Consider the following 21,988-nt stretch of genomic DNA (forward strand, 5'->3'; position numbering starts at 1 on the left):
GAAGCTTGGTTTCCCTCTCATCCCTTATTTTTTAAATGAAATGAGAGACAGATGTGGCATAATAGTTTGGTGTCCATTCAAGCTGTGACTTCATGAGAGGCAAGCTTCACAAGCACAGTCCTATCCCAAATGAAGATAATTAATTCTGATCGCAATATTGCTGAAACTGTGAGCCCACTGAGGACGAGATTGATTACCATCAGGAAACAGGGTCTCACCCTTGGTGGTGGTTTTACCCAGCTGAGCAGCCGAACACCACCACAACCTCTTTCTCACTCTCCCTCCTAAAAGAAAAAGGGGGAGAAAATACAATGTGGGAAAAAAGGGCTAACAGGGTGAGATAAGGACAAGGAGATCACTCAACAATTATCATAATGGGGGAAACAAACTCAGCATAGGGAGATTCATGTAATTTATTGCTTATCACCAGGAGACTAGAACAGTGCCATGAGGTCCATCCATTGGGAGCAAACTGCTCCTTTCCTCCTGCTTCAACCACCTCATATCCCTGAGGAAGCAGATTGCAGGCTCAGATCCTCGGTTTATCTCCAACTCCAGTCAAAGGACAGGCAAAGCTACTAGCAAATTTACAGGGTCCAAAAATAGCCATTGAGGCCTGCGACCCCCTTTTACCTTTTTTTATAAGATGATGACCTTGCCCAGGACACATCCCAAAATGAGCCGGCACAGCTGACCACAAACACCGCTCATGGAGCCTGTGCACATCCCAGTACACTTACCTGGCCAGAGATGGTTGGGTACAGTCCGAGAGGAAGACAGTTTTCTCAGCAGTCAATTTGTGATTCAATCTTTTTTCCATTAATGCAATCAATTTTAGACCTTTGAGGCCAAATTAAATTAGACCAACCACCAAAACAAGCTCCTATTAAGGACGCACCTAACACCCGCATTGTATCCTTCTACAGCCTCCTCATCTGGCAGCCCTTGTAACAGAACCAAAATTCAAGTGACTTGAATTTCAGTGACTTGAAAGAACGTGGTCACAACAGGGAAGACAGAAAACACAATTTTTCAACTCTGAACCAAAACCAAGACAATCTGCATTTGTACTCAGTTCCTTGGCCAGGTCCTTCCAGGTGATACCAACCTTGATCTGCTGAGCTGCTATGAAAACCAAAACCAAACAAAAAAACACACTGAGAAGTGAATTGAGGAGGGGACAAGAGGCCACATTTCAGTCAGACAACTGGGATATTTCTAAACGTGTTCTCAGTGCCAGGTCTCTGCACTGTAATGTGTACAAGGGGCACTCCTCCTGCTATCCCAAACCTTACAGTGGGAGGTGGAGGCAGCCACACACTCCTGAATGGACAATTCCATTCAGGCTCCATAAACAGCAACAAAAAGCCACAAAATTAGAGATTTACCCTACTGGCAGGAGGCTTCAAAGCTGTGGTGCTTCTCAAGGGCATTCTCTTTCCCCAACCTCCAAAAAAATAGCCTTTTGACTATCCATTTACTCACATCATTACTGGCAGAAAAACCTTCTCCTGTGATGCTCGCCCTGCCCACCTGAAAAATATTTCTATCTTCTGGTAATAAAACATCCTAATACGGTACATGTAATATTAGGAAAAAAAATCAACAACAATTTATGCACTTAATCCCAACAACCCTTCAGAAACTCTTAGCCCCTGTATCCTCAGAGCCCTAAATCACATCACCTTATTGATTAATGCCACCTCTTTTATTCTGCAGAAGGGAATCCCCTACTCAACTCACATTTATCTCCCTAGAAAAAGCAGGGCATAATATATATACATGAAAAATATGGCAACTTTTTACAATAATTTCTGAAATAGCATGCAAAGAGATATATAGGGTAGAAACGCCACACCTTAAATTCATATGTTGGACAGAATGAATAGCAGCTAACATAAAAGCAAGCCTGTAACATTTTAATCCTTTAATTAGGTAAGAATCAGTTTCTTCCCAACAGTTCTTCCTTATTAAGAAGGATCTCAAGACATCTACAGATCCTCCAACTGTTATTCAAACTCTAAGCCACGAAAGTCTTTCAAGCATCTGGCGTGTTTTATGCTCCGTGGCAGCTTCTTTAGCTTCGAATTGAATGATTTATTACCATATAACCTAAGCCTCTGATGAGATTATGCTGCCAATTTGTGCCTTCTTTGCGAAGAGAGGTCTCCTGGATCCTAGGCTTTGGACTGAGCGTGGTGAATCTCAATTAAAGGGTGACCTTTACAAGACAAGGGAAATGTTAATTCATGCTCACCTAAATGGTTTTAACCCGACTTGAAAGCGGGGCTTTCTAAAGCTGCCCACTACTTTGTCACTGTAAAGTTTCATTTCAACATTATCAAGATAAAAAACTCTTCGGTGTAAAAAAAAAATGGATATATCCATCAGTCAAAGCCAAAGGAGAAAATCCAAATGCTAATAAAGCTGTCCCCGGTGCATTTTTCATGCTGCTTGAAAAACAATGGTTTCACATTTGTAGGGACGTCAAATACAGATTAGAGGAATGACAGGGCCACAGATTAAACACTTTCTACCCACTGAACACGTACGAGACGAGGCAAGAGCAACAGGTCCTGCCTCCACACTCACCCTCCTCAAGGTGTGTGTTGGAATTTGCCATACCTGGTGATACCTCGCTGCTTTCTTGAGATGTCTCAGCTTGGAGGGTATAAAGTTAGCAGAAAAGGCAAGACGGCAGCTCAGACTTGACAGATAACTGGCTTTTTTTCATTGTTATTAAGATTAGCTGCTCTATCAAGCGAGAAAAATAAAAGCAATGTTTCAGCAACGTGTTTATTATCTTGCAAATTAAGTTGGCGAAAAAGAGGTTTCACAAATCACAGACAAGTAAACAAGAACTTGATTCACAGAAAAAAAGGATCTGTACAAAATGCAGTACAAAAAGATATAGGAAATTACTGAAAAATGCCAATGTTAGCAAGATTTCAACACAAAACACAAACACCTCAGAGCATCTTAGAAATCTACCCTATTAAAGATTAAACAAACCAGGCCAGATTAAACAAACAAAAGATATATGCAATGCCAGCATGGAGGTTTCAAAATAAAGCTAGTGTTTCAGAAAGTACACTTGGGTAGCGTACAAATCTCTTCCAAAAATATACAATATCCTGAAGGATACATGTCACAGTTTGGGCTAACCTGGTCATTAGAGGTCCCAGAAGAACAGGATTACCGGGGCTCGCGTTGGCCAAGCCAAATCCCAGGACAGCTAATTGTATTCAGCTGATCCACATTCCCGCTGGACAATCTGCTTTTCATTTTATACGAATTATTTTTCACTGTGTGTAGCCTAACTCTACATACTCTGCCATACTCTGATTGAAAGGAATGCACACTATTAGCATTAATAGAAGATAAGTGTAGGAATCTAGGTCTGGGGTACCAAAGGTACACTGGAGTGTCCTGGTATCAAACAAATAAACCAAAACCACAATGGAGCAGCATAAAAAAATTCCTTAAACTAGCCAAGGAAGTGACTATGCAAGAAATAATGTCCTAAGGGAAGCCAGAGCTCAAAAATTGGGTTTTGGCTTCAGACAATTACAATTTTCGAAGAGACAATGGCAGTAGCATCCACTCAACCTACAGAACCTTTTTCATCCATTCAGGTTGTTGCAGCCAACTTCCAGCAGCACCGCGATGATCTCTCTTCAAAGCAGAGTAGATTACCAGAAACCAGACATCCTCAGACCAAACTGAGAGAATCTTGATCCTAAGCAGCAAGACAGAGCAGTTTTAAATACATGGTTTACTACTGAACCTGACACAAAGGCACAAATTCCAGGAGAGTACGAAGCTCTCACACGGAGAGAAAGGAAAAATGTATTATTTTAGATCACAGTAAGAGGAGTAGCTGCTCGACTGCATGGTGGCTGTTTTATTGCTGGCTGTACTGATGAAATGTTTCCAGTGTCCTTCAGAAAAGCGAAGTGGGATTCATCTGTTCCAGCCTGGGACACACCTTATGCAGACATAGCACGGCTCACTGCCCAGCACAGAGTAGCCCAGAAAGCTGTGCTCTGGCTGACAGAGCGGAAAGGAGAGCAGATACTCACCAATAAACACCAATAAAGTTCATTTTGATGAAGTTAGATCCAATTAGAAACTAAGCATATGAAAACACAGGGACTGGTTTTGATATCAAGCCTTGCAGTGTATCTCACTGCAGCAAGCTGAGATGGCTCAATGCCTCCAAAAGCCTAGTCCCCATGAAAAAACCTCCTAGAATTGATACAAAACGGGATATTACAGTTCACAGCCATAAACATTTCCTACCTATTCCACCTTAATCTGCATAATACCAGATAATTCTACAGCGTCATTGTAAATGCACCACAAAGCCCCCAAATTCTCCAGTAATCCAAAACTCAAAGCTGGAAAGGAGCTGAAAAGAAGTACCTGGAAAATCAATGTTTGCTTTCCAAACAATGGATGCTGAGACAGAAAGAGTCCCAGAAAACCTGAAAGCCTCTGCCCAGAAGTGTAACAACAAAACACCAAGCAGACCTGGACACAGCGGCCTCCCAGCAATACCAGTAAGACTGAAGCATCCATCTATGGGATTATTTAATCCTTAAAAAATGAGTGCTTTTCTCTGTGTCCTTCCTCATATCAAGAGGGGAGAGAAGCCAAGCACTAGCAATTGATGCAGAGAGATTGGAAAATTAAATTAAAATTATGAAGAAATTCATAATTGATTGCATCAGTTTTGATTTTCAGCCTTTATTTGACAAGCTCCTCTACTGGTACAACACCTTGATGCCCTGGTATTTTGGTTTCTCATATTAAAAAAGGACAATGTGGCACCTGCAAATCTACATGGTAGAGTTACTGGAGGTCCTTTGGCTCTGAAGTGAGCAGCGTATGGAGGCAAAGCCTCAAGCAACAAGATCCTGAAGCTGAGAATGAGAATTTATTTGGGAATCCTAGGAAGGGACCCAAAGGCAAATACTGAAGGAGGAGGTTGGAGCATGCTGCCATGCCACATCACGGAGCAAAGCACACTGCTGGACTTGTGTAAGGCTCAACCTCTGAACATCATTGGTGGTGCAAGCTGGGACCGAGCATCCTCAGTAACGTGGCTGCTGCAGCAAAGGCTGCAAGAGGTGTGGGCACTGCTAAGTAGGACCTAGGAGCCAGAATGTGGCTAATATGTGGCTAGCAACAAGCAGCTTCGTAATATCTGCTTTCACAAACTATTTTGCTCAGAAATAATTGAGCAATTAATTAAAAAGCCATCAAACTGTATGGTCGTTTTAAGAAGCAAAAGCAGGCAGACACAGAGCCAACTTCCTGCTCTCTTGCAGAGATGAGAAATGAGAGTCCCCCAACACCCAGCAAGTACTGATCAGCTATCAGAGGAGACATTTCTGCTCAGAAAGAGCAGTCAGGCACTGGGACGGGTTGCCCAGGGAGGTGGTGGAGTCACCGACCCTTGGGGTGTTCAAGGAGAGGTTGGATGTGGTGCTTGGGGACGTGGTTTGGTGGTGACATTGGTGGGAGGGGGGTGGCTCAGCCTCTATTAAGCAGTGATATACGTCCTCAGACACTGGGAGTGGATCAAAAAACAGTTTAAAAAGTGTTCGTGCCATGTATTTGCTTAAAGGAATGGAGCCAAAGCAGCCAAAGCTGTCTATTAAAACAACAGGACTGCCTCCTTCCCCAGGATACAAATATTCTGAATATTTAAAAACCACTGCAAAATTCTCAACACACTGATTAGGAAAGGCAACGAGCCTCCCTCCACAAAGCAATGCGAACCTGTTGCTGTAAATCCAACGCAGAGCATCCTCTCCCTCACACCGGGCCGAGGCAGCCCTTGGCACAGCGAGGAGGACGCTAACAAGGCAAAGGGTTCCTCCGGCTCCCATTTTTAGGTGTCTCCTCCTCCCACTCTTCGCCTCCCTCTGAATTCACCGTCGCTTTAATAACAATCTCCGAGGCAAAATCAAGAAACAAATTATTTTCTTACACATAATCCCCCTTTTGCTGTCAAGTGCCTGACCCCAGTTTGATAATCTCATTTCCTGAGAATCAAAATGCTGGAAATTTAAGCTTCCTAGAGTGTTAATTGCGGCCCTGCTCCATTGCTAATCAAAAAATTGGATGTTTTGCATGAAAATGCTGCTCTAATTAATTCTCAGTCATAAAGCGCCCCAGTTTTAATAACCCCTTCTTGATTGGATAGCCTTTGAAGAGACAGTGCAGCTAATCCGCTAAACTAGAAAAAACACACGCAGAGGAAATAATAAGTGGGCTTACAAGGTCTGAACGAGATGATTGCATTAATACTGTCAAACCACAAAAAAGCCATTCTCTCCCCTCTCCTCCCTCCTCCCCCAAAAGCTCAAAGCAAACTGTGATCCTCCGCACCGGGGGGAGACCAAAGCAGCTGCGTGCCGGGAGCTTCCTGACATCAAATTGTTTCCCCCTCCTTCACCCAACCAACTTTCCCAATCTTCGACGGGTTATCCCTCTTCCTACGGGGTATTTTTAACCAGGACTGCCCCCTCGTCACAGCCTCTCCTCTAACCAGAGGAGAATTACATCGTTTCCCCCCTCCCCGTTGCCTCCGACTGACGCCGCGTTGCCATACCCATCTCTAAAAGGTGCTGAACCGAATTTTCATTACCCAAAGTGTCAAGATTCGTTTTTGTCATCGGTGAGCACAGCTGGCTCCCTCCGGCAGCCCTTTGGTGAATTCAAATGGAACAAGGCACCGACAAATAACTGCATTTTCCCCGGACCTGGCCTTACACGGTGCCCTTGTCAGATCCGATACCATTTGCCTCCGCCGCTATTTCTTGGCGTCAAAATCTTAATTAGCAGAGTTTCTCTTTGATTTCCTTAATTACTTAAAACCTTCTGGTAAGAAATTTTCTGTCTGAGAGGGAGAATAGTTGAACAGCATACTGGTGAGCAACCCATCCCCAGTCTTCAATTTGTATCATCCGTGATGTTCGGCCGCTTTCCAGTTTTATTTTTCATCTGGCCAACAAGAAGAATTTCTTGGAGGTTCTTGTAAGAAATAAAGTTAAAAAATAAATAAATCTGGTATCTGTAGCCTCATTGCAAGAGGCTCAAATTGCCATCCTTGGTCTGAGCTGGATGTGACTTGCCTTTTATTCTTGTAGCCCTCCTACCAAGTCTCTTGGAGCACACCTGAGATTTGCAGCTTGCACAACTCGGGCAATTTTCGGCACTGCTGGTCATGCCCGAACTATTCATCCAAGGTCCAAACTTCTAGCAGGAGCCCACTGAAACGTACGAAAAGTGAAGCAAATGGAACTAACCAAAATCTTGAAGGAGAAGAAGGAAGGGCACTGCATCACAGGGAGCTCTTGGAAGGAAAATGCTTAAATAACTTCATAAAGCAATACTGAATTTCGCTGTTTCAGCTCAGCACATGAAACGTGCCCAGTAGTTGGGGGAGCACTGCTTTGGGGCACGAATTTCATGCTTTGCTCTATTAAACACTTCCTCTGTGAAGCCACGTAGCTTTTCTCCGCCTGCCTTGTCCAACAAGCACTGCTCTGCCTTCTGGTAGCAATAAGAGCGCAAACTTATGAAAACCTGCAGGACACCCACGTCGTAGGAGCAGAGACGACACAATTTCTCAGATAAAAAACAAAAAAAAAAGGAAAAAGGAAAACCCCAAAAGCGCTGTGACAATACAAGATTATTTCCAATGCTCTGACACAGCACAAAGCACTCGTAGGCAGCGATTTCTCCCGGGGTGCTGTGCAGGAGCTCCCACCACCATGCAGAGCTGGCACAGCAGCAGTCCCAGGGCTGCAGAGCCACCTCAATCGACACGTGGCTGTGTCAAGTGTGCCTAAACCATCATGATATTAACATAACTTGACTGCCTTAATGCATTCAGACTTTAACCAGCGTACAGAAGACTGGAAGGTGACTCTGGAAGCCTGCCTAATTCTGCTTCCATCGTCCTTCCTGGGTTGATGCCTCTCATACCTCTGCTTGCACGGCTACACCCTAAATAAAAATCCTGCTCCAAAAAGGCACGGAGAGGTTTAATAACGTTGAATTGCTCTGAGCTTCTTGGGGGAAAGAAATCAGGAGCCCCAATTTTAAGAGGTGCCGAGCAGCTGTGGAGACCATTAACATCCACAGGAGCAGCGGCTGCTCGGGAGCACTTCACATTTCATTCTTAAACCCGGCCCAGATGTACAACACGAGCAAAGCTGACCCCGCTGTGAACTACCAGGGCCTGTGCTCGCACAGATAACAGCAGCTGGCTGCTATTTTCCATGCTGATCAGCACCCTCCAGGCTCTTCAGATTTTCGCAGCGTATAAAAATGTCTTTTACCGTTTCTGCTGATAAACCGAGCCGAGGCCAGAGTCACCGTGAGCACAGAACGCACCTGCATTAATTCCCCACGGCCACGGGACTCTGAAACAATACCTGACGTGTTGAGAAGGAGCCCATGACCGACACCACCTTTGATGAAGTAACACCACGCCTGAAATTAGCAGCCAGCAGCGAGCAGCACAGCGAGACACACGAGGCTACCTGCGGGTCAGAAAACGACTAACTTGGGTTAGGGACCTGCTGAAATGAAAGTTATCATCCACTGAGCTTTCCCTTCTCATTTATGGCTTCCTTGCTTATTTATTTATTTATTTATTTACTATAGGTGCCAATCATTACGGCTGAATCATCCACCCAAGGTCTGAACATCTATCAAGAGCCAACTAAAATTTAAGAAGCTTCAGAAAGTGGAAGCAAAGGCAACTTCCCCCCAATTTTATAAAGTAGGAGGAAGTTCTCCTGCCACAAGCACACAAAATTTAGCCAGGTAAACCAGTGGAAGGCAGACTTCACGATCCTTGTGCAGTGCAGCTGTGCTGGTGAAGGCTGCTTCCAGGCATGTACAACGCACATAGCGTGTGTACCATGCTTGGTACAGTGACACTATTACCAAAATACCAATTCAGAAACCCAGACATGCCTGGACACTACCTAAAAGAGCAGTGGTTTATCCTCTTAATTCTCTCTTGAAGCCGTGTTTTCCTGATACCAATCACATCCAATTTAATGAAAAATAAAACAAAAGCTCCTGCAGACTGCCTCCTGCCTTACCGTGCAGCCCCAGGGACAATCTCCTACCATCTGCCATCCCTCTTGCAGTCCCTGACCCCTTTCTATAGGGAGAAGCCACATTTTTCTTCTGTTCCCAAGGATCTGTTGGCAATTGAAGGCAGCAGTGGAGTGAAATAAGGGGCATGCACGGGATTCATTCCACTAGTCAATGACAAGCAGCCACCTCTGCAATGAAATACAGCAATGTTTTAGCCTGGTTTCCTAGAAGAAAAAAAAAAGAGTTATCTGATCTTCTGTCTGTCCGACTGGTTGTCCCATCCTCACAACAGCTGAGCTGGAGAGCCAATTTCAGCCGAAGGTGACAGAGGCATAAATCCTAAAGGCAGTAAATTCTCAGAGGTCTCGTGGATACAGACAAAGGTGGGATAAGCGCGTGCCTCCACAGAAGGAAAAGCATCAGCAGGCACTTGTTAGCTCTCCATGCTGCTGGACCTACCAGTATGCTTGCTTCCAAGGTGCAGGGCTGCTTGGTTGGGACGTACTTTGCTTGGTCCAGCCGTGGCACAGGCTGCTTTTTGCTTGGTGGGTGCTTCGGGGACACAAACAGGTGCTGAGGGGTGCCAGGAAGGAAGCAAAGGGGATGAATGCGATGGAGACACGGTGAGAAGTGTGGCTAATGAAAGAGAAGTGTTAAGGGAGACCAGGATGCATTTGCTATGACCCAGGCTGCAGTCATTCAGCCGCTCGTGAAATATGTTAAAATAGCTAAAAAATTTGCTAAAAAAGCAAAATAGCTTTGCTTTTTAAATGTACCTCCATTATTTCAGGCCGTCTATAAAAAGATCATCGTATCTGACAAATGGCAGAAGGGCTCTGAGAAGGAAAATGTAAATTCCCCAGCTAGCCAAGACGTACTCTTGGAAAAAAAAAAAAAAAGAGAAAAAAGAGACAATCATCTTTGGGTTTGGGTTTTGTACAGAAGAAACCAGCTCTGACATTGTGCTTCTGGAAATATCCCGGGGCACCACATTTCGGTTAGTCTAGAAGGAGATATTTCACTTACGTACTTGCTTCTGATTTTTTTTTTAATGACAATTGCCAAACGACTTCTGTGTCTGACTTAAAGCGAAAAAGACACGGCCTAAGTCCTCCTCCTCTGATTTCAGTGCCAGAAGATGCAAGAATGAATCCTTCCTTCTCGAAAGCACTTACAGCCGGTCCCTTTCTCCCACTGAGGGATAACGTCTGCCTTATGCACTGTACTATTTCAGTCCAAACGAGAGAGGTTAATGACAAAGCATCACTCTGATCTTCACACATTTTAAGGCTATTTAAATTAAATTCTTATTTCAAAAAGTTGGCAAGAGCCAAACTTTTATAAGTTCTTTTTTTTTTAATGCATATGTTTCTTTGAAGACCTTTTCAGGAAAAAAGATTTCCTAACAAGCCACCCTCCCCCTGCTGCCACTGAAAAAATCATCCCTGTGGATAAGGCTGTCAGGAAGAGAAACTGTGTGGCATTCACAGAAGAGAGAGTGTCACATGCCTGCCTTCCAGTAACCTGATTGAACAATTAAATTGTATTTCTCTTTAAAAGGGGGGAAAAAAAAAAAAATCAAAATGCAGATCTTGCTGTGGTCTGGGATTCAGGAAGATTAATGAGCTACCTAAAAGGGAACAGCAGCTTATAATAGGAAGAGAGGATAGTACATTTTTAACATAAAGTTCAAAGGGAAACTTTTCTTGATGGTTAAACAGCAAAGATTTCTTAGCAAAGTCATCTCATCTATTGTCCCTATTGACTCCCTACATTGACTTTTTGTCACCTATTGCATCACGTCCCAGCTCTTCCGATTCATCCATAAAGGGCAATAGCATCTTGGCCCTAGCCACGCTAATTCTTATATTTTGTCCTTTACTCCTTTTGTCAGCTCTTCAGCTTTGTTCTTCCCAACCCCACGCCAGCTCGGCAGCTGGAAGTCTGCAGAGCTCTTTCGCACCCTCTTCTCTTGCAAAACGCTCCCTGCCTCCTGCTCGTGCCAAACGCCGCCTCGGGATCTGCCTCCTATCAAGAAGGGGCTGATCTTTCAAGAAACCCTCCTGTGCCCCACAGCGAGGAGTTCTGAACCCTGGAAAAGAAAGGAGCTCTTTAAAAACACCTCCTCAGCTCAGTGCAACAGCAGCGGTAACCGCAGCCCAAAACCACCCCGATCTCAGCCATGGTGTATCTGGAAGAGGCAGATTTAATATCTTTGTCTTCTGTGTTTTTAAAGGAACAAGGTCAAGTGGCCAGATCAGGACCTGAAGACAACTGGAAACAACAAAATGCAACGGGACTACTGCCAAAGAGATTTGAAATTTTTTGAGGGAAGGGCTACGAGCTCCCTGATGGCCCCATCTCTATCCTAAACTTAACGCCCTCGACAGCTTCCAAATTCCTGGCTTTGAATCCAGTTGCCCCATGCAGGCTGCAGAACAGAGTAATTACTGTGGAGAAGTAACTACTCAAATCCTATTATCCATTGGTATTTAAAATAAAATAAAATAAAAAAGACTGTGCCATAAAATGGCTTACACTGAAACAACATCTTGCCGAACTGGGAGATTTCTTCCAGCTGATCCCAGGTACACGTGACAGATTGTGAAGGTGAGAACCTGAGTCTTAAAAGGTGAAGAGCTGTGAGCTGCACACCTCCCAAACGTGCATAATGGGTGACACCATCATGTAAAAGACAGGGATCTTCACCTTATTTTATTCCCATGGGCTGTTAGATTATAGTGTGGGCAGCTGTCAACTTCAGTACATCTTTTAATCTCAGATTCTTCCTTCACAGCCCATGCAGAAGGACCTGAATATTGGTCAGAGAGTGCATCATTGCCTATTTCATCATCAACATGAAGATCCTCTTTACACAAGTGAAGCGATCAGTCCACAGGAACACTGTACATCTCTCAGTGCTTCTTACCTCACTGCTTTGCGTCTCACGTCTTGCTGAGCACAACTAAATTATAGAAGGAGGAAGGGACCACAAAGGCATCCAATAATTCTCATGTAAATTATAAAATTTCCTCAAATAAAAGCCATCTGAAAATTACCATGAATAAGATTTCAAGAAGTTTTACCCTTGTCCATCACTGTAATATCTGAAGAGTTTACATTATTTTCTTTTTATGATTAGCTCAGTAAGAAACCACAACAGATGAGACAGAAAAAAAATATTCCTACTATACATTAACATGACAGCCTCAAGATCTTCCACTGATGTTGCTTCCAAAAGCAAGACTTGTGTGAATTAAGCCATTCACAAAAAAACGTGAAATGATGCCATGCCCAGAGAACACTTCTCTGTGTATATGCAACACTTGTCACGAGCAGTATAAACCAGCAAGAGCGGTCCAACACTTCAAACTCACCATTTTGCAACACTCTTAACTCTTCAAATATTGTACAAAAGACACAGAATTGGTCACTTCCAACGGAAACTTGTGACTTCAGATACAAAACAGTTGAATTTAGCTCCCAGAGCAATCCAGAAGCATGACATCCAGCACATGACATAAGGAAATAAATTGCAGATAAAGAAGTAAATGTTAACTCCAAGTACCCAAAAGCAAGGTTCACAATGAGAATTGTTTGCTTCATCCATTGTTTCAGGACTATTTTTTAGGACCTGGACCTTTATCTGAACACACAGAGGGAATCAAAAGAATCCCCGTTGCTTGACGGAGCAAGAATAAGAGAATAGACCTTAAGAACAGAGATTTATGCAGCCTGGGCAGCAAACCAGAGAGGTGTTAATACCTTGACATAGCATGGACAGGAGATTCAGCTCCTGCAGAAGAGAATTACCCAGCTAACACACTATTTCCCCACCTTGAAGTTCTCCGCTTCTGCTGTACAGCTCCCTCCTCTGCTCACGCAAATAGGCACTCATGCTAATAGCATGGGAAGAGGACTCAAACCTGTAATTAAAAAGAAAAAAGTCAATTAACCATCCACAGAATTGGCCTTCTTGTAAGCACCAGACAGCTCTGAACAAAACGCACTTCCCTGCACGGTTGAGGAATATGACCGAGGCAGACAAAAAGCACATTTTTCCTGTAAAACTCCAGCACTGATGTACCATATTTTGCCACCTTGGGTCCACACAGCTCTGTCGGCAGCTGCCGGTGGCACAGACCTGCCTGCATACCATGGGGATGCTCTTCCGAGCAGGAATGGCCCCAAAAAATTGGTGAAATCCAAACCAAATCGATGAATTAGTATCAATTACATTGTTAACTGGCATATACATAAAGCCACAAATTAAAAACTAACACTCTCATTGAAACTAAAATGTAGTAAATTAAGTATTTATTGGATGGCTCCAATACTCTACAAGGATCAACATGAGAGAAGGGATTTTTCAGCTAACAGAGCCCCATAAACATGACTTTGGTCATTTAGAGTAAAAAGGACTCAGGATGGCTCTGAGCTTGCTGGGGGCTGCGCTGGGGGTCCCTGTGACACGAGAATCCTATGGCCGAGGGACCCAAGGACTCAGCCTGAGCTCAGTGCTGGGGACACCCAAAAAACAGCAGCTCTCTGTGTGCCTGGTGGGCTATGGGCAGCTCTGCCACGGGCACTGGGGACCAGGAAGGGGCAGGCAGAGGGGTGAAGGCATTTGCAAATTGCTGAAGTGGCACAAGATGTCTTTAATGACCAAACTCCTTATAGTGATGACCTCAAAATGTTGAGGTCCTTCTGCTTGGGAAAGCTGAATCGGCATTAGCACCAGCCAGAAGGACACTGCAAACCTACAAAGAAGGGCCGAGCGTTTGGAAGCTTTCCTTGTGCAACAATTTTAAGGTTATTTGTATTAACGAGGCTCTTCTACTTTAATTTGGACTGCAAGTGTTAGCGTTACTGCGACTGGGCTAATAACCATATATCAAAATCTAACAAACGCAGCAGAGTAATTAAATGAACGACAAACTCTTGGCTTTGTATTTGTGATGTGCTCTCTTTTGCTCCTAGTGAAATAGTAAACACAACGTTATCACCATGACCCAGAGGTCTTCTCCAGGCATCAAACCCAGAATTCAGGTTAAGATGAACTGCAGCAACAAACCTGATTCTCCTCCTGCTGCCCCAGACCTGGCTTTGAGACAGCAACTCCGATCTCAGCACACCCACTTCTCCCCCCCAGCCATCCAGTCTCACTCTCCCATTTCCCCTCCTCTGCTCTTTCCTCAATCTATTCTTCCACATTCCTATTTCCACTCAACGTCTCTTCTCTTGCAATCTCTGCCTCTCCCCATGCTGACACTCCAGTTGCAAAGCTTGCATTGATTTTTTGTTTTAAGCACAGAATTGCACATAATTTTAACCAAGCCTGAGACTAACACGTTGGGTGTTCAACACCTGCTTGTACAAACCACTCCTTCCCCACCAATGCCCAATTTCTGTCTAGCAAATCTGATCTTCAGGGAGACAGCAACCTGCACGTGGCTACTTCTTGGAAAAGAAGAAAGAAGAAAGTCAGGCTTATGATAGCAAAAGCTACATGAATTCCCAAAGGTTTTGGTTTCTGAGCCAACATTAAACAATGAAATACATCAAGACCTCCCCACCTGTGAATTATTATACCCTTTTTTGAGATAGGGAGCCAACGATTCCAAGTCTCTTCCAGATGTTAGTTGCTGATTTCCAGACTGTAAAACTCAATTCAAGAGTCCTCATTCTTCCTACTGCCTGTAGATCGTACGTCTTCACGTAAACACACAACCAGAGGAAGTCGGATTTAGAAAATGAGCTTCTAACAAGCTGTCACAGGGCACGGCACCCGTACCTGCATCGAGCTGCGAGTAAAACACCAGGTGGAGCCCTGCCCTCAGAGACTTTGGAAGTGAGAAATTAAATGCGGCTATTCTGATGACAAGTGGATGGCTCCTCCGATTTGGACAGAGCTAATGGAAAGGCAAGAAAAAGCCTCGCAGCCCGGCGCGAAAAAGCACTGAAGATGGGAGAGGAGACAAGAATAACACTCCATCAAACATGCACATCCCCCAGCGGGCTGAGAAATTCCATTTCAAGGGAGATTTCCATAGATATAGTGACAGCTGACAGAAGACAGATAACCAAATCAGAGCTCCCAATAAGTGCTGCTGTCACCGTGGTGCCGGCGATGACTTGGTGACAAGACCACGAGTGGCAAGAGACGCGCTGTTCCGACGAGGTGAGGCACCTTCACTTTAAACAATTACACCTACCTTCACTCTCTGCTGACAAACTAATATAGAGGCTGAAATTGCTGTAGGTGAAACAGAGCATCCCCGTTCCTCAAACTTAAGTGGCCCAAGCACACCCAAGAACAGCTGCGGATTGAAAAGGTGAGCGGCTCTATTTTGCTCCGATAGAGATCTGCAAGATGGGGTGAATTCAAAGAGTGTAATTCTCAGCCCAAACAGCCACGGGAGTGTTAAAAAAAGGGGTGGGGAGGAATAACCACAGGCTGTCAAGGTGGCAGGAGACACCTCCGAGATCCTCCAGGCAACATTTAACCTTCTAATAGCAGAAGATTAGACAGACAGCTAATCCTGGGAGAGGGAGAGAGGGAAGTGCAAAAGCCTTTGGGTACTAAGAGAACACGGCTGCTACGTGCCTATGCCCACGGGGCAAATAACAGGGAGTTCTGCAAGCTCTGGGTAATCAAGAAATAAATTTTAGCTGTAAAAAAAAAAAAACAAGAAATGACCTGTAAAGAGGCTGCGGAATGGGAAGCTCCCCCATCCACTTGCCCCATCGCTCTTTGCCATTTCCATTACTGAATTTCCCATATCACCTCCCCACCACGTAACGACCTACCTCAAATTACAAATGGGATGTTGTAGATCAAAAGAAAAAGAAAACACCCAGAAAAACCCACCCAGACTTCATGGGCACCCATATCCAGCAAAATAAAGAGGGAAACTCTTTATTTTAGCTCTCTCCTCCAATCTCTCCCCCCTCCAGCCAACATTTCAGCAGATTTTGTTAAACTTGGGCTTTCTACACGGGAGAGCAAAGCCTGGTAAGGCTAAATACCTCGCTAATGGGTAGTGAAAGACAGCTCAGCCCTGCAGCAGCTTGTAGTCTCGAGTCCACCCATCAGATATGCTGCCCCTGCTGCAGCTGAGCACGGGTAAAAGGTTACTGCCCCATGGTGCTGGTACTCCCCAGCACTGCTCTCCTTGCTGCTGTTCCCTCAACCCTACTGTTAAGCCTGTATGTTCCCTGAACAGCTGCTTTAGAACAATGTCATTGTATATAAAAAAATAGTTATTAAAGAGATTATTTTGGCAGTGCTGAGTTAGGAGCAGCCACACAGTTACACTGGCAGAGCTGCAGCATAAGATCAAAGCCATCACCTTTCAACTTGGAGCCTCTGCTGTGAAAAGAGCACATTTTGGTCATTCCCTCTGATCCTCAAGGGACCAAAGAGAATGGATCAGCACAGGTAGTCAAGAAACGAGACAAAATTTCAGCAAAGCTCCCTTAAGTCTCAGTGTACTGGCAAGGCCAACTGTCCGCTCGTAACAGCACTGCTCACCAATGACTCCTCCTCACCCCTCATTGTTGCACATGAAATTTGCACCCCAAATCCTTCCCTTACCTCTCTCATCTGCTCTCTTACTCTCTCCTCCCAGCCACTTAATTCTTTCCACTTTGAATTAAAGGAGCAAGTGATAGGATTAGCCAGTTAGTCTATCTAGTAATTAGAGAGTTATCTTAATTCTCTTTGTCCAGTCCCCTTTATCACCCTTTTTAACAGGTCTCGAGCATACTGTGCACAAAGACAGGCTTAACGTATCGCTGCCTGCTCTGCAGCAGCTCATGTAAGGAGATCCCAACCCTGCAATGAGCCCCTGAACGAGCTGCACTCTACAAACCAGCCATGAACCCATTAATCCCTACCAGAGATCCTACTGAGGCTTCAGCTTCGGGCACTAAATCTCCATCCGCGAACTTACACCCCACTCCCATGTGAAACTGTGATTAAAACTGCCCGTTTTAAGTGCATCCTGGCACTTACTTGAACAAAGGGTTTTTAGGCCTTTGTGGTTTCTTCTTCGCAAAGAACGCTGCGAATTCTCGCCCCGAGCTGGCATAGCTAAGCTGGGTGGATGGCTCCGAGGCAGTGCGGGTGTTCTTCATATCCAGATATTCTGTCAGCAGCATCTGGGAGCAGAAGGAAGAGGAACAGTGCTTAGAGATACAACAGCATTGCACTGTGACTCGGAACGTCTAGGATCTTTAAATACCATACAGGGCTGGTCATCAACAAATCAACAGTTTTAATTAACAGAAACTCAGCTTTATTTTCAGAAATGAGATCCTAGTGACCCATACGCCACTGTCACTGATTTGATAAAAGCTCATCCTGCATTACTCGACCAATTCAACCTGCTACAAAACCCTGATGGTACTGAAGGTATCTTGCAAGAATCTTGAGTTGCTTGAGCGTGTGTGTAGAGAAAATCAACGAAGCTGGTGAAGAAACAAGAAAAAAGAGGTATGGGGAGCAACTGAGGGACGTGGGGTTGTTTAGTCTGGAGAAGAGGAGGCTCAGGGGAGACCTCATTGCTCTCTGCAACCACCTGAAAGGAATACTGATATAATCCACTACAAAAACACAGTTTACATATGGAGAAAATGTACAGGCATATGTAAATTTGCGTATATAAATATAAAACATGCATTTGTAAATTCATGTGGATATACTAAGGGTCACGAACACCGTTGGAAAAAATCCTGGGAATGCTGCAAAAATTGCCCTTTAATAGCTCCCAAACCATTGATGCTTTTTTTTTTTTTCTTTAAAAACCACTGAAAATATAAATTCCCACAGTCATCAGTTCCTCAAACTCAGTTTAAATTTGATTTTCTTCTAGGCCAATAACTTCAGAGAGGGGTTGGCGGGTCCCTTTGTGAACGGGGTCCTTTTGTGAAACCCCTGCAGCCCAAAGTGCTGGTCTGGTGTTTGGAGCTGCTCAAGTAACTCCACGGTGCAGAAGCAGAAACAGATTCAAAGTCCCTCGTTTTTTATTTCATTGTGTCTGGCGATGGAAAGAAACCCCTTAAAAATTAACTTTTGTCAGTGCTTTCAGAAATTCATTATTTATGTTCAGAAAACTCTACCTACTTGGAGGCTATTAGTAATGTGTTCCATTTCAGTAATTAGCCAGTCAAAGCCCATCAAAGAGAGTTGTCTTAATGAAAGGAATACATCAGTGCAGTGCTGTCTACGTTAAAACAAATTACATACGAATAAATATCCAGGCAAATGGTATCATGCCCCTAATTAGAAACAATTCACGATTACTTGGGAAAAAAAACAAAATAAAATAAAATATAAAAACTCCAACTCTTAAAATGTCTCTATTAAAACTTTACCTGAGCACAAGGTTTTAAAATGCACGCTTATTGTTCAGAGTAAAATAATCGCTGTGCTAATTTTTAACAGTAATTTACCAAATCCGTTTGTATTCGCGTATTTGCATTTCATCTTCTCTACTTGAATTAACAACCCTAAAATCGCCACGAAAATGTAATTAAACCCTCAAACTTAATCAAGTTTGAAAAAAAAAGAAAGAAAAACATTTAGCAATTTGTTCTCATGTTATGGATGAAACCTATTTATAATGGATTCTGGGATTCTGATGTCCCTTTATATGCAGGACTGGAAAATATGAAGTGTAATACAGCACCGAGCTCCACGACTACAATAAGGCAACAGAGGCTTGTGCTAGGAGTATAATGAATTGCTCCTGTTAGTTAAAAATTGAAACAGAGAAATAAAAGATCAGCTGTGGTTCGATATTCAGAAGAGTTCTGAAAACACCGCAGATTAGGAGAAAGGAGGAAATTGTTCATTTATGGCATCGCTAGGTAGGCCGAGCAGGATGCGAAGGCGCAAGGCTCTGAAAAAGTCAAAGGCTTGTAAGAGCAGCAGAAATTGCTGGTTTTGATAACTATTCTCAAAGTTCATCTTTAAGTTATAAAATCCAAGCCTAGCAGAAACCGTGCATGACAGATCAAAGCTCTTTGTGCTCCAGTGCCCTGTATTCAAGTTACGCCGATTCTTCGGGACCAAGTAATTAACTGGAAGCGTGGCTGAGCAGTTACAATACGTAGCCAAGCCGGAGAGAAGCTGAGACAGGAGACATCTCCAGCACACGGTACGTTTGGCTTTTAACTACAGCACGAAGATGAAAGCCTTTAACATTTTTAAGCAATATTATCCATATGTGGGATGCTCTTCGTATCTTGCCAGCTGCTTGCTTGAAAAATTAGGGTGAAGTTTTAGCTTCTTGTTGCTTTGTACAACCCACGGCCTTCACCCATCATCGTTGGCCTCAACATAATCCTTCCAGCTCGACGTTACCCAGCTGTTCTGCCCTCATCGTGGTTACAGGAGATTCTAACATCACATTTCAGTGTCATTAGTTGAAGCCTGACCCTCTACTTACCAAAAATCACAGCCAGAGAGAACTTGGAAATCCACTTACGAGGAAAAGCAGACGTCTTCCTGCCTATCAAGGTGAACAGGAGCTTTCCTTAACGCTGAAGTAAGGGATTTGACAATTGGGTCCCATAACACCTGGTTAGCAGTTGCTAAGCCATCAATCAAAGACCTTGTTAGACATTAATCACATGGACGTACGGCAAGATTTATGAGTGACTGCAAAGTTTGCAACATCCCATTCATCTATAACAAGGACTTTTGACTTTCCGTTCGATGGTTGAGGTCTGCCATCCATGTAGTGTATTTATATCAATGTCAAGCAAATAAAGCTGTACATAAAGCGAGAGAACAAAGCACTCTTTACCCGGCTGCTCTTTGGAAATGAAAATTAATATAAATGTTGTATGAAAAAGGCAATATTTATGGATTTGGAGGCGTAATTAAATTCTGAAATTTCAAAAGGTCAGAACATTACATGTATCCTGTCCGTCATGTCGGTCTGGTAACAGCTTGTTCTACCTCTCCGAACTGCAATGGGGCAAGAATTTGCTTCTGTGGCTGATCACTGCACCCACTGAGACTTTCCAGATCCGTGTTTTTAATTTTTGGTTGAGTCTCCTGAGCTGTGCAAGCTGATGAACAAAGCATAGGCAATAAAACGAGGCTGACCACAGAGTCACTGAAGAATTAATTCATTATTTGTGCCTCTTCTGAGGTTTTAGATGGGAGGCCTGAGCTCTGAATGAGCTCTACTGCATCAACTAGAAGCTGCAAACTGGTATTTCGCATCCTCACATACTCTGAATTAAGATGGATGCTGCAGGATGAACGGTTGAAAATCCCATTTCAAAACAGGGAATGTCTTCCCAAAACATTACTGTTATCGGTTCTCTTTGGAGACGCTTCCATCCCAAGCAGCCCTGCCAACCACAGCAGCAATGGGACCTTGAGAAAAAGATATCTGAAGTAACTAAATCCCAAGACATTTACATCAAAACCAACCATTTCCATTTTGATAAAATTTGGAAGAAAGCAGAATGTGCAAAATTCTGCTTCAGTGTGCTCCTTACAGGTAACTACTATGGGACAGCAATTCAGTATTTCAACACTGATGCACGATGCCATTGAATAGTAGTTACTAACCTGTCCAGAGCTACCTAAAATACACCGAAAGAACTTTTAAATCTGTCTGAAAAGCTCTTTATACTCTCACACTACTGGTTATGCCTTCATATATTTGGGGGATCCTAGAGCTCAAATGGAAACTAACACCATACCATGAATTTTACAAGAGTAAATGGGATGAAGAGGTAATTGCTGGCCTCTCCACCTCATATTGATCAGGGACAAAATCACAGAAGAGATGATAGACGGCTCTATTAAAAAATAATTAAGGGAGAACAGCAGCATGCTATGTCCAGCAACATGGGCTTGCAGAAAACAGATCCTTGCTACCTGAGATGTCAAATTTAGTTTTCAATAAACCCAGAGAGAGCAAGTTATTTCCAAGAGGGATCTGACAGAAAAGCCAAAACGATAGCAGAAAGCACAGCATCCACTACAGTAAAAGTCAGTAAGACAGTGACAAGGTCCTTAGCATCCACGTAGAAATGAGGAAGCCACAAATTGTGGATTTTTGCTAGGTCCCAGAAATCTAAATCCCTCCTTTCCTTTTGTCATCCGTATTCCAAGTGAAATGCAAGTCTGTTCCAGAGCCCTTCTCTTTTGATTGCTTAGAAATTCTCATTTCCAGGCGAAATTTTTGTTTTCTTAAAAGAGAACAAGTAGAAGAAACTTCGTCAGATAGCACAGACAAAAGCAGCTGAAGCAACAGCTTTCCATACTGAATGGACCAGAACTTTTCCTGGCTCAAGTTCCTATGGAAATAATGACTACAGGAGGGTTGTGGCTGATAATATTTTGGGGAAAATTGGTAAATTATACAAGTAACGGATCATTGATACAAAATAACACAGAATAATTTATTTATTTTTTTATATTATTTATATAATATCATCAAGCTACTGTAAGAATTTCATTGTCACCAGATGTAACTCTACACATACGGGGGAAAAAGAATGAGTCAGGATCTGTAGGACTGTTGTGGAAGGCAATGACTGTAGAAAATTTGGGAATCTAGAAGATAATCGGCAGCAGAGAGGTTCCCACTGTGACAGTGGAGATTAATTAGCTAATTGGAAATGGCTACATAAAGCAAAGAGCTTTGTCAGAAGTAAAAGTTGGCAGCAACTCTCCGTGTCGGTCACACATCTGGAAGTCACCCATCTGGGGGGGCCGAAGGAAACCCTGGCAGTCCTACAAAGAAAGAGCAGGCAGAAATGGGGCAGAGGGGTGCACGAAGGAAGCCTGGAAGTTATTAAAAGGAAGGCACAACTACGGCCAGGCAGC

At 43.6% G+C, this 21,988-nt stretch overlaps 1 protein-coding gene across 1 annotated transcript in view; it reads right to left on the minus strand.

Annotated features, from left to right (window-relative positions):
• EXOC4 (exocyst complex component 4) overlaps positions 1 to 21,988 on the minus strand; it is a 368,415-nt gene that overhangs the window by 254,621 nt on the left and 91,806 nt on the right. Inside the window, exons 8-9 of the mRNA XM_032185122.1 lie at positions 17,147 to 17,292; positions 12,967 to 13,055 (exon numbers count right to left, since the gene is read on the minus strand). Coding sequence (XP_032041013.1) covers positions 12,967 to 13,055; positions 17,147 to 17,292 — 235 coding nt within the window. The remainder of the gene's footprint in view (positions 1 to 12,966; positions 13,056 to 17,146; positions 17,293 to 21,988) is intronic.

This window comes from Aythya fuligula, chromosome 1 (genome assembly GCF_009819795.1).
Source record: "Aythya fuligula isolate bAytFul2 chromosome 1, bAytFul2.pri, whole genome shotgun sequence".
Taxonomy (NCBI): domain Eukaryota; kingdom Metazoa; phylum Chordata; class Aves; order Anseriformes; family Anatidae; genus Aythya; species Aythya fuligula.